Source organism: Trachypithecus francoisi, unplaced genomic scaffold, assembly GCF_009764315.1.
Source record: "Trachypithecus francoisi isolate TF-2019V2 unplaced genomic scaffold, Tfra_2.0 Contig00156, whole genome shotgun sequence".
In the NCBI taxonomy this organism is placed as follows: Eukaryota; Metazoa; Chordata; class Mammalia; order Primates; family Cercopithecidae; genus Trachypithecus; species Trachypithecus francoisi.
Genome location: NW_022680493.1, coordinates 217,590 through 230,758, shown reverse-complemented (window position 1 = coordinate 230,758; position 13,169 = coordinate 217,590). Strand labels below are relative to the sequence as shown.

The following is a 13,169-nucleotide window of genomic DNA, read 5'->3' as shown; positions in this document are numbered from 1 at the left end:
CTTTCCTTCTACCAGTTACTTATTAATCTCAGAATCCACCCCCAAAAATTTTTCTAATAAAAACATTACCTTAAAGCCAGCCCAGGGAGACTTGAGACAGCCCAGGGAGACCTAAAGTCACCACAAGGAGATTTCAGCTGGACTCTTCTATCTCCCTGTTGGCCTACCTGCAGTATAAAGCTTTTCTTTTCTCAAAAACTTGGTGTCACAGTATTGGTTTCTAGAACAGTGGGCAGTGAGTGCTTTTAGTCTTTGGTCAGTAACACCTGGATTTGATTTAGATAATACTTTGGACCTGAAGTCTTAATTAGTTGAACCTTTGGGGGATCTTAGGAAGACACTAATGTATTTTACCTGTGGGAAGAATCTACCTAATTTGTGGCCATTGGGCAAACTACTGTGGATTAAAGGTGCCTGACAATTCTTTGCCCCTCCTCCCATCAAGGGATAGAGTCAGTCAGACGAAATGGCTCATGCTGGTAATCTCAGCACTTTGGGAGGCCCAAAGCAGGAGGACTGCGTGAGCTCATGTTCGAGACTAGTCTGAGCAATGTCGCAACACCGCATCTCCACTAAAAATTTAAAAATTAGCTTGACATGGAGGCGCATCCCTGTAGTCTCAGCTACTCGGGAGGCTGAGGCAGGAGAATCACTTGAGGTCAGGAGTTTGAGGTTACAGTGAGCTATGATCACACCACTGCACTATGGGGCTGGTTGACAAAGGAAGATCTCATCTTAAAAAAAAAAAGAAAAAACAAGAGGCAGAGCCAGTTTTACTCCCCTTGAATCTGGACTGCCCTATAAACTTGTTTTAAGCAAAAGAATGCCCTAGAAGTGATGCTAAGGCTGGGCTTTAAGGGATCTGCATTTTCTGTGTTTTTGACATGCTCCTTTTTGGAATGCTTCCTCTAGTTTGTGAGGAAACCCAAGCAGCCACATGGAGAGTCCTTTGTGGAGAGGTCCAAGTGGAGAATGAAAGCCCCATGACCCAACCCATTCTGAGCTTCCAGCCCCCAGCCAGCACCAACTGCCATGCACATGAGTGAAGCCATTTTGGAACTTCCAACTGTACCAGTGCCTCAGCTGACACCATGTGAACCAAAGCTGCCCAGTCAACTGCAAAACTGCAAGAAAGTGTTGTTTTATAACACTAAGTTTTGGGGTAGGTGTTACACTGCAATAGATGACTGAAATAACTGTCTACTATGTGCCAGGCACTATTTGATGCCCTTCTGATCCATGAGGGTAAAAACAGAAATGTATCCTGACAGGTGCAGAAGAAGGCACCAGGGGAGGGCAGAGGAAGGCCAGCTGCAGGGAGAAGCAGGGAGCTGGTGATTCTGGACAGATAAGCACATGGATGGGCCAAGAGCCAACCCCCCTTGCCAGCTTTTGGCCAATCAGCACTGCAACTTCCTCCTCCATTTGTCTCACTGGATGGGATTAATTTTTCACCTGACGAAGTCGAGAGTGGAAAAAGAGCTGGAGACAGTGGGGAGGAAGGTTGCCTGGGTCTGTCTCACCAGCACCAGTTCATGTCTGGACTGCTAGACAATGTTGTCCCAAAGGTTTCTGGGCCATCTATATTATTTGTAATTTACTGATTCTAGTTGCCTGTGGATCAGGGGCTGCTGAGACTAGTGCTCAGGCCTTAGTGGACTCTGCAAGTTCCTGAGGGATAGGCAATCAGCGAGTGTTGTTCCTTTTCCTCGATTTCTGGCCACACAGTGTCCTGGGACAGGTCTGTGATTCCTAATACCCACCGCAGTCCTATCTCCTGGCCATCATCTATACCAGTGGAAGACATCCCCATTTCCCCCTCCACTTAATTTTCAGTTGTGGAACTAATCTGACCCACCCTCACTCATGGGCCAGGCTGACTTTACCCCTAAACACAGGGTGCTGGGGTCAGCTTCACCTTTACCAACTCCTTGGAGGACTCCACTTTATGTTCTAAACTAAGTTAGCAATATTTTTTCCCTTCTCCCCTTCCCACATCAAGATGATCATGGTATTTAAAAAGTATTTTAACAAATAACGGCCAGGTGCGGTGGCTCATAACTGTAATCCCAGCACTTTGGGAGGCTGAGACGGGTGGATCATGAGGTCAGGAGATCGAGACCATCCTGGCTAACACGGTGAAACCCCATCTCTACTAAAAATTAAAAAAATTAGCTGGCATAGTGGCAGGCGCCTGTAGTCCCAGCAACTTGGGAGGCTGAGGCAGGAGAATGGCTTGAACCTGGGAGGCGGAGCTTACAGTAAGCTGAGATCACACCACTGTACTCCAGCCTAGGCGACAGAGTGAGACTCTGCCTGAAAAAACAAACAAACAAAAAAACCCAAAAGAATATCGATTCAGTGCCAAGTATGTGCCAGGCTCAGTTTTAGGGGCTGAAGATACAGTAGTGAACAAGAGAGAAATTTCCCGTTCTCATGAAGCTGATCTTCTAAGGAGGGAGGCAAGACAACAGAAAATAAATGCATAATGTTGGGTAGTTGATACCCACTCTGAAAAAAATCAAGCAGGTTAAGGCTGGGCGCGGTGGCTCACACCTGTAATCCCAGCACTTTGGGAGGCCGAGGCGGGCAGATCACCTGAGGTCAGGAGTTCGAGACCAGCCTGGCCAGCATGATGAAACCCCGTCTCTACTAAAAATACAAAAGATTAGCCCGGCATGATGGCAGGCACCTGTAACCCCAGCTACTCGGGAGGCTGAGGCAGGAGAACTGCTTGAATCCGGGAGGCGGAGGTTGCAGTGAGCCAAGATTGCACCATTGCACTCCAGCCTGAGGGACAAGAGCAAGACTTCGTCTCAAAACAAACAAAAAAACAAAACAAGCAGGTTAAGCAGATTCAGGCAGGAGGCCGTTCTCCATAAGGTAGTCTGAGAAGGTCTCTGTCATAAGGTGACATTTAAGAGACCTGAATTGAATGAAATATTGGGGACAAGTGTTTCAGGCAAAGTGAACAGCAAGTACAAAGGCCTTGGGGCAGGAAGAAATATGGCAAGTTCAAGGAATAGCTATCAGGCTAGTGTGGCTAAGGCAGGTCCAGCATGGTAGAGTGATAGATGTGGGTGAGGAGGGAGATAGGAACCAGATTGTACAGGGCTTCTATGAATTTGGTTCTGACCAAATGGCATGATCTGATTTATGCTTACAAAGATTTCCTGGATGCTCTGTGGAAAACAGACTAGGGAGGAGGAATGGAGGAGGTGGAAGCAGGGTGACCAATTAGTAGCTGCTATATAATCCAGGGCAAGATGATGGTGGCTTGATCGAGGATGGTTACGTCAGAGTTGGTGAATTTTGATGTTTTGAAGGTAGCACAGACAAGGCTGGCTGAGGGCTTGCAAATGGCATTTGAGAGTAAGAGAAGCACATCAAGGACACCTTTTAGATTCTGGGGAACTGAATGAACAAGAGTATCACTCTCTGAAGGAGGTAAGAATGGGAGTGGAGCGAAAGGAGTGTAAGGAGTAGGTTGCTGGGGGCAAGATGTATTGTGTTTGAGATGCCAGTAAAATAAGCAGCTGAATTTGGAGGTCAGGGAAGAGATTTGGGCTGGAGACAGATCAGTGATCAGCATATGGATATTATAAATCACTCAGAGGGAGTGTAGACACAAAAGAACATCATGAACTACAGCCGGGGCCTTCAACAACTGAGGAAGAAGTCCAGAGAGGAGACAGAAATGGCCAGTGAAGTGAGGAAGATCAGAAGGATCTGGTGTCCAGGAAGTCGTGAGGAAAGTTGATTGTGTATGATCACAACCAAAGTGTCAACTCATAAGCCTTCATTTTCTCATCTGTGAAATGGACACCGTAACACCACCTACTTCATGGCGGATAGTACTAGCACATAGTAAACTCTCAAAATAAGGTAGCTACTGTTATTCCCTGCTGGTTGGCTGCCAGAGCCCACAGCTTCCCTATCCACATTACTGACAGCACCTCCATGAGTCTTTCTCCGGGGTGAGGAGTCTCTGCTCACTCAGGGTCTGAGGCCTCTGGGTCAAATCGAGGTCAAGTGGCTTCAGTGCTTAAGTCTCTGACCCACACAGCCTTCAGCCCTTACTTGCAAATCAACAAAGGGTAAACCTGTGGAAAAATATGGGTTTTGGAGCCAGAATTCTGCCTCTTGCCAGCTGTGGGCTCTTAGGCAAGTTTCTTAATTTTCCAGGGCCCCACTCTATGACATCGGGAGAACTCCTACTTCATGGGACCGTGTGTAGCCCAGTGTAGACTGTAACGCCGGCTGCTCTCCTGCACGCTGGCCTGGGAGTTAGAGGCTTCTTGCTGCTCTCCTCCTCAAAGTATACAGGACTCCCACCACACACACACCTGGAACCAAGCTGGTCTGGTCTGCGAGCGCCTTATAGCTCAGGTTACCTGATGGGGAGGCAAAGAAGTGGCAACCTGTCCACTTTCTTTGCCGCAGGACCCCTCGTTAAGCAGCGGGGTCCAGCCGGGCTGAGTTAGGGAGTGGGTTTCGAACGTGCCACCCTCGCCCGACGTCGAAGCCCGTTTCCTGGGTAACCTTTTTCTGCCTCTCTTCCTCGACCACCAAGGCCCACTGGCCGGAATGCCGCCGCGGCCGCAACCACCCCAGACAACCACCCGCCAGCTGTCCTCTCCGTTCTCTCCGCCGCCGCGCTGCAGGCCCAGGCTCGCACCCGAGTCTCTTCACACCCCAGGAAGTGGCGCGGCCTGTTGAGGGCAGCGTGGAGGAGGAAGAGGAGGCGCGGCTCGACGCTACCAAAGCTCCGCCGCAAAGGCTCAGGAGGAAGAGGGCGGTGCGCGGCCAAACGTCGAAGCTCGAGTCAGACTCCGGGTACCCCGCGAGGCCGCCCCGGCCGCTGCCCACCCCCACCCCCCCAGGCCCCGCCCATCGCGCCTGTCCCGCCACTGGCTGCCCCGCCTTCCCGCCCTCGTCCCGAAAACCCCGCGCCCGGCCCCGCCCCCGCCGGGGCCCCGCCCCGCCCGCGCCTCGGGCGCCCTCTCGCCGCTCCCAGGTCGGGCCGGCCGGAGGAGTCTCAGCTCTCAGCGGCTCGCACCCTGGCGCCGCGCTTGCCAGCCCTCCCTCCGGGCCCTCCCCCGGTCGCCGCTGTGGGGCAGCGCCTGGCAGGCGGCCCGCGGGCGGGTCGCCTCCCCTCCTGTAGCCCACACTCTTCTTAAAGCGGCGGCGGGAAGATGAGGTTTCGGGAGCCGCTCCTGGGCGGCAGCGCCGCGATGCCTGGTGCGTCGCTGCAGCGGGCCTGCCGCCTGCTCGTGGCCGTCTGCGCTCTGCACCTTGGCGTCACCCTCGTTTACTACCTGGCTGGCCGCGACCTGAGCCGCCTGCCTCAGCTGGTCGGAGTCTCCACATCGCTGCAGGGCGGCTCGAACGGTGCCGCCGCCATCGGGCAGCCCTCCGGGGAACTCGGGAGCGGAGGGGCCCGGCCGCTGCCTCCTCTACGCGCCTCCTCCCAGCCGCGCCCGGCTGGCGACTCCAGCCCAGTCGCGGCTTCTGGCCCCGGCCCCGCGAGCAACTTGACCTCGGTCCCAGTGCCCCAGACCACCTTGCTGCCGCTGCCCGCCTGCCCTGAGGAGTCCCCGCTGCTCGGTAAGGACTCGGGTCGGCGCCAGTCCGAGGATTGGGACTCCCCTGGATTTCCCCGACAGGATCCCCCAGACATTCCCTCAGGCTGGCTCTTCTACGACAGCCAGCCTCCCTGTTCTGGATTAGAGTTTTAAATCCCAGAGGCTCGGGACTGGATGGGAGAGAAGGGTTGGGAAGTGGGTCCCTGGGGAGTCATGTAGGCGGCTTGGGGCCGGGACCGCCCAGGGAAGTCCCGAGGCCCCTCTAGCCCCAGAACCAGAGAAGGCCTTGGAGACTTCCCTGCTCTGACCCGAAGCTCAGGAAGTTTTGGAGTTTGGATCTGCTTAGGGCTTGGAGCAGCCTTGCACTAAAAACTCTGGTAGGGACCTCGAGTAATCCACTCCCTCTTGGGGACTGACATGAGGCTCCCGGTGGGGAAGGAGACTGACCTCTCGGTTCACGTGTCTTGCCATAGAGCCACTCTCCTGAGAGTGGCGTTTTCTCCTGATCGTTTGTGCCAAATGACTTCTCTGTGAACCCAGGGTTTCTCTTCTGGGATAATAAATGGTCACCCTTTCAAGGGGTTGTTTTGGAAGATTATGTGAACAGTGTAAATAAGGGCTTAATTAATGAGGGTAAGCCCTCAGTAAATTGTCACTGTGTGTTCATTTCTTCCTCTGTGTGGATCGTCACCGAGAGCCCTTCCCTCTAGCCTCCTCCCGGTATGGGTACCCAAAACCTAGGTGAGCAGGAATCTCTCCCAAGGGCAGAGAGCTTGTGTGCTCCGGGGGCTAGAGGGCTAAAATATAACCAGTCAACACCACGTTGCCCATTTCTGGTACTTCCGGCAGCAGCCTGAGTCTCAATTATCTTGCCCAGATGATCTGAACTCTGACCTCTAGCCTCTGTTTCAGCTTAGGCAGATAGCTTGAGTAGGTGGGTTTGCATTCCTCATAGCAGGAGGCTGAGCCTAGTCCGGACTTCTCTTTGACCTGTAACCTACAGGCCCACAGGCCCAAGGCAACCACAGGTTGCTTCCAGGGTTACCACACAGGTCCTCTCTCATTTCTAATGCCAAGTTTTAGAGAATTGTTGTGAGTGAGGGGCCCTGGCAGGCAGGATGACATCCTGTCAACAGGAGTTTTCTGTCACTTTCCCACAGAGCCCTGGCCACTACATACTCTTGCTCAATTTCGCCAATAATTGCATCAATGTGTTCATATCAAGTTTGGGAAGGACATCTTGGAATCGGTCAGACATGAACTGTGGTAATGATGGGGGCGTGTTTTTTTAAGCAGATAATTCCTTTGCATTTGATGATGATTCTGGGAAGCAGACTAGTCCCATAAAATGAAATGGACTCTGCCTTCCTGCTAAGTGTCTGACTTGAGTCATGCTATCGAGTTACTCAAAATCTCTTCCTCATGTGTAAAATGTGATTGTCAATGATTACCTTACAGGGTTATTTTTAAGACTAAATGAAATTGTGTACATTAAATACAGGCACTCAGGCCGGGCACAGTGGCTGACGCCTGTAATCCTAGCACTTTGGGAGGCTGAGGGGCGTGGATCCCTTTAGGTTAGGAGTTCAAGACCAGCCTGGCCAATATGGTGAAACACCATCTCTACAAAAATACAAAAATGTTAGCTGGAGATAGTGGCGCACGCCTGTAGTCCCAGCTACTCAGGAGGCTGAGGCAGGAGAATTGCTCGAACCTGGGAGGCAGAGGTTGCAGTGAGTCAAGATGGTGCCAGTACACTCCAGCCTGGGCGACAAAGCAAGACTCTGTCTCAAAAAAAAAAAAAAAAGTACGGGCACTCAATACACCGCATAATAATAATATAGTAATAATATTTGCTGAGGACCTTTATAAAGTTCCATTTTTTCAGACTTCTATGGAAATGGCTCTGAAGAGCAGAGTGAAGTGGGAGAGAGACTGAGTCTCCAGGCCAGAAAAAGGCCAGGTTTTTTGCTTTTGTTTTTGGTTGTTGCCTGGATATTGCACAGAAAGAAAAAATAATTAGCAAATTAAAGAAAAGTACTGCAAAGTTGATTAGATTGGTATTTGAGTATCACATCTTCCTCTCAGAAGCGTAAGAGACAAGGTGGTGACCATAGCTCTGCTTAGTTTTGTTTTGTAATGATGTTGCTAGTGATCGGCTTGTCACTAGTTACTGGTGTTTCTAAATGGACTATATTTGCCTAGTTGAAAGGACCTCCTGAGAGAGAACATTCTGGAGGATGAGGAGAGAGTGCCTTCTCTAGTTTGGCTGCTTTCGTGTGACGTGCAAGGGACCATGACGTTTAGGCTGCTGCTGAGGCAGCCCCAGAAATGGGGGTTGAGAGGTCTTCTCATCATTTTAATAGGGCCTGTAGGTTTGGATGGTTAGGTACAGTTCTCAGAGTGGAGGTTCCTGGCTATGAGGCCTTGAGAAAGCTGAAAGTCTCCTTGGGAGTGTGTTGGTGGGGGGAGTTGAGCCCATCTGTTCATGGGCAGGTGTTAGCCAAAGCCTTTGCGGGCGGTTTTGAGGTTGGTGGGAGAAAGCATCCGTGGGGTTTAGAGTTGTGGCCTTTTCACTACTTGCAGTTCCTTTCCCCAACTTGGCTTTACTTTCTGGTGTCCAGGGGTCTGGGCCAGATGCTGAGATTCCTCTCGGCTGACAGGTGTGGGTTATGGGCAGGCCCTACCCTGGAGGACATAAGGCACCGGATTGCACTGCTGATGGGTTGCTGTTGGAGCTATCAAGGACTTGGAATAGTCTTCAGATAGACTTGGTTAGTGTGACCTGGGGCAGGCTGCAGGTTTGGAGCCATAGTATCCCCCGCCCTCACACCGGGCACCCTCCTGTGGGCTAATGTGAGGCTTGTAGGAGTGAGTGATGCAGTGGGAAGGTGGGCCTTTCCTGAGGATTCTGCAGCTTTCTCCAGGGAATTCTCTCAGGCAGTTTAGGCCTGCAGGTGCTATGCTATCCTTCTTTCCTAACACTGTCTCAGGTCCTCAGGGGGGCCATGCAGCATCTACTTAATAACCCTGCAGCAAGTCCCTCTTTTCTGGCCACCTGGGTGTTTGCCTACTGAGATAGGAGGAACAGTGGCCTTGGGTTTCTTCCCCCGTCATGTTTATCTCTACTCAGATTGGGCAGCAGCTCAATGGGACTTGACCAGCTGTGGCATGGCCAGTCCAGAGATGAGTAGGGTGATGCGGGAGGTGGGCAGTACCTGAGGCTGAACTAGTGAGAGAGGCATGGCTGGCCTGGAGGCTCAGCTGGGGCCTGGGATGGATGGTACAGTCCCCTAAGGGGGCAGGGGAGTGAGTGTTAGACTGCTTAAGCCTCAGAGGCCGCTCTTGCCCACCTATGCTTTGAGGAGATCCTCTTCATTTGTTCAAAAGGGAAGATTCTGATCTAGAGATGGGCACTTGGACCAGCAAACAGCAGCTACAGGTAGCCAGGACACCCGAGGAGCACTTGCCCATGAGCCAGTTTCCCTGGTTTTTATGGGGGCTGTCGCTGAGCCTCTGCCAGGGTTTGTGCCCTAGCTGGTCTTTGCTGGGCTCTAAGGTGTTTCTCTACCAGCACATTTCCACCTCCCTCATACGCACACATGTGGACACAAGCAGGCTGCCCAGGACGGAGTGTACTTTGAGGCTTGGGAAAGGACTCTCTCGCCCCTTTGGGGATGAGCCTTGGAACCTCATCACCTTCCGGCTTACGGTGGAGCTTCTTCCTGGGGGTTGAAACTTTAGGCTCAGATAACTAGTCTTGTAAGCCAGTTTTGTCCTGTTGTTTTTTTCGTGGAAAATAATGTATTGACAAACACACAGGCATTCCTTGTCTAACAGTCTGAGATTGGTAAAACTTGGTCGCTTTCTTAGACACAGCCTATGGTGATAAAAGTGATCCCTGGCTGCTATAATTCATTCCAGACTTCGATTAAACACAAGGAACCTCCTCCACCTGCAGTGGAGCCTCTGATGGCCCAAGTGGAAACTCCTTGGGGAATGGGAAACAAGAGCCAAATGTGGGATTGGTCTCAAACTGCAGCTTCTTAGAACTGTAGCATCCCACGATGGGATCCTCTAGTGCTCTTCCTGGAGGTTACTATTTAGTAGTTGGCTAGTGCACAGGTTCAGAGGTGACCTGATATGCCCTAGAGTTTCAGAGGAAGATCCCCTGCAAGATGTGTCTCTGGGTCCATCTGAAGGTCTTGTATGGTGGTTTTGTATGGATGTTCGTGATGGCTAAGGCATCTGATAACTTCATTCCTTCAGTTCCAGCAATGTTCCTGTATTATGGTGGGCACTAGAGCTACAAAGAAGAAAACAAAATGCCTCCTCTTCAGAAACTCTTAATTTAGGCAGGGGAGGCATAATTAAACAGTGCTGATGTCATCTAAGGGAACCAAAGTGTGTGTTTATCCCTTTCCCTATATCACTCCCCTCCCTCCTTCATTTCTTCCTTTTTTCTTTCAGAAACTACAAGTTCATATCAAAATTCTCCAGCCCTGGTTTTATTTGGTTTTGTGAAAATTTTCCTCTAATTTCTGAAGCTATGCATTAGCTCTGCTGGGTAATCTTTAACTTGCTGCTTTATAATGATTATAATGAGATATCACTGGGTATTATGGTCTTTGGGTAGCAGCAGGGTAGGGATTTTGAGGCTGGGACTAAGTTAATTTATGGGTTGGGAATGATGGGGCAGTTAATGGCAAGGCAGTCTGAGCCTTCCACAGATTCCACCCTAGGGACCATCCAGACTTAGGGAACAGGGCCGGCAGGCTCATCCCCTTTGCATTCAGCTGGGCTATGGGTGTGTGTTTGTGAAAGAGGTTATTCAATAGTTATACTGCTGATTTCCCCGCTATCTGTTTACCCAGTGCCTCCTGTACCTTGTTTCTTACTCTTTGTTCTCTGCTCTTACTGTGAAGAAGCAGAGACTGGAATTCTGCTTGAACCCTCATCCACCTGGAAATTCCAGTTTTTCTTATCCAGTGGAGCAGCAATCCAGTTGTCTTAGGACAAATGGTCTGCCCTTGAAGCTTAAATCCTTTGAGGGCCTGGCACGGTGACAATTTTACATTTGGCTTTGGTATAGACTGGTATGGTCCCTGGGCAGTGAAGTCACTGTAAGGCCAACCAGCCAGAGCCTGGCTCCTAGGGGAATTAGCAAGGCATGGGATTAGACTCACAGGGTCCACTCCTGTCCCTAAACTTGGTGAGGGTTCCTGAGAGCCAGACTGTGACTGAGACTGTAGAGACCTGAGACCTGAGTTGTAGGGGTCTCTGTGTTGATCTGAGCCATTGCAGGGTGAGGTGAGGCAGTCACTAGCTCAAGGAGTGATCTCAGGATATTGTTCAGTAAGTCAGAGACCTCCAGGTTGGAGAGTGGGGCTTGGGGGTGGGGGACAGGGTTCAGTGAGGAGCTGGTTCTGGGTGAATGTGGCCTAAAGGGATTTGTCCTTAGAAGACAGAGGGGTGAGTCACACACTCAGTGTTTCAGGTTCCACTTTGCAGCTCGACCTCAGCCAGCCCCCTCCCTACACAAATGAAGGCTAGGGGGGCTATATAATTGACTGTTGCTGAATTCTTTGGCAGTGATTTTAAAGTCTGGTCTGGGTGTGTTAGGTAGCTGCTTCTCTATCCACTCCCCCCACCTGCTGCTTTCCAGAGCCCCTCACAAAGCCCAGGGGGGGAGGGAGAGAGAGAGAACAACTTGCCTCGCGGGGATGTTGGGGATAGGGGTATGGGTCTTTGCTTTTGCCTTTTGAGGGGGGATAATCTCTTCCTTCATTTTAAAAGTAAAAAGTAATGCAGGCTCATTGAAAATAATTTGAAAAGTTGAAAGAGATATAAAAGCACACCCAAATTCCTGTCACCCAAAAGAAACATACTGGCATATTTCCTACTAGTCTTTTTCATGTTTAAGAATATAGCTAATATCTTTTTTCTTTCTTTTTTTTTTCTTTTTGAGACAGGGTTTTTGCTCTGTCACCCAGGCTGGAGTGCAGTGATCACAGCTCACTGCAGCCAAGCTCGACCTCTCGGGCTAAGCGATTTTCCCACTTCAGTCTCCCTAGTTGCTGGGACCACAGGTGCATACCACCATGCCTGACTAATTTTTGTATTTTTTTTGTAGAGATGGGGTTTTGCCATGTTGCCTAGGCTGGTCTCAAACTCCTGAGCTCAAGTGATTCACCTGCCTTGGCCTCCCAAAGCACTGGGATTATAGGTGTCAGTCACCACATCTAGTGTTATAGCTGTTTTCTTTATAGATGGACAGATAGATTGAAATAGATTCATGTAGATAACCTGGTGTTCAGCATTTTTCACTTAAGATTCTGTCACAGACTTGACCCTATACCTTTAAGAATCACAAAGGCAGTATCATATTCTGTTACCTGAATATGGTATAACTTAAAAAAAAATCATTCAACTGTTGCTAAACACACACATATATAGTTTTTGTTTTTTCTTAGTGATGTAGTGATGATGCTTGTGCAGAAAGCTTTATGTACTTTTTAGATTCTGTAGGAGAGCTTTCTAAAAAAGGAAAAAAAGTGTTGAAGGGCTAGGTTTTCAAGCCAGTCTTACAAAAGGATAGACTCACTGGAAATTCCAGATTTGCTTAGTGCTGGCAGATGAGTATCGCTTATTGCTGAATGATGTGTCTAGAATTCTGATTAAAAAAGAAACTAGGTCCAGGAAGTGCCTGGGGGCAGGGGCAAAGGGCCAGGCTGCAGGATAGGCTCTTAGGATCTGGCTTAGCAGAAATCTGCTGTGAACAGAATCGGTGGGGGTGATGCTTTCTCAGTAACTTCTCTATTTGTTTCCTTAGCAGCCAAGTCCCCGTGCTGGACTTCTGTGGACGACTATGGCTCTGGGGCTGTGGTGGTGGGTGAACAACAGCTAGCTAAACCAGTGCTATTGACATCATTGAGATGTGACACACAGGAAGGTGGGAGCAAGCTTGCAAATCAGATTCTGAAACATACAGCACAGCTCTCCCACCTCCAGGTGGTCCTGAGATCTAGGGAGGGACCATAGTGAGAAACTTCAGGTTTCTAGGAATTCTCTTAGGGAGAAGCTCTCTTAGGGAGAGGCAGAGCCTGAGTCTCAGTTGGGGCTGGTTCAGGTGGGTTACATCAATAAAGCCCCAGGCCAATGTGCCAGGCTATTCCCAAGGAGTATACTTTGAAGTTACTCCCTTTAGAATGTCCTCACTGGAGCTAAATTCTCTCTGAGGAGCAGTTTTGTCTGCCGGGGTCATTTGGCACAGAGCCTGGAGTAGAAGGGCGAGGTTGCACTGAGGGAAGGGGCAGGATTATGTCAGCAGTGTGACGGATATGGTATGAGTTCAGGCTCCTTCCTGCCCCACCACGGGGGCCTAGAGGTCATGGGGAGGGTCTGTGGCAGGAGATTCAATCATTGCTTGGCCCCATGACAGGGTATATTCTAAAAATGCCTTAAGTTTTTTTCTTTCAAAGTTTCTTCCTGTTTTGCATAATGGCCTTTGCCTTTGCCATCCTGAAACCGCAGAGCTGTCACTGGTGTTGCAGGACACTGCCAGCTTGAAAAAAATCAACTACA

At 50.2% G+C, this 13,169-nt stretch overlaps 1 protein-coding gene across 3 annotated transcripts in view; it reads left to right on the top strand.

Moving 5' to 3' along the window:
• Positions 1-4,971: 4,971 nt before the first annotated feature.
• B4GALT1 (beta-1,4-galactosyltransferase 1) overlaps positions 4,972-13,169 on the top strand; it is a 56,847-nt gene continuing 48,649 nt past the window's right edge. For all 3 annotated transcript variants that reach the window (XM_033187727.1, XM_033187874.1, XM_033187809.1), the window contains exon 1: positions 4,972-5,607. In XM_033187727.1, the coding sequence (XP_033043618.1) occupies positions 5,196-5,607 (412 nt within the window). In that variant the 5' untranslated portion in view covers positions 4,972-5,195. The remainder of the gene's footprint in view (positions 5,608-13,169) is intronic.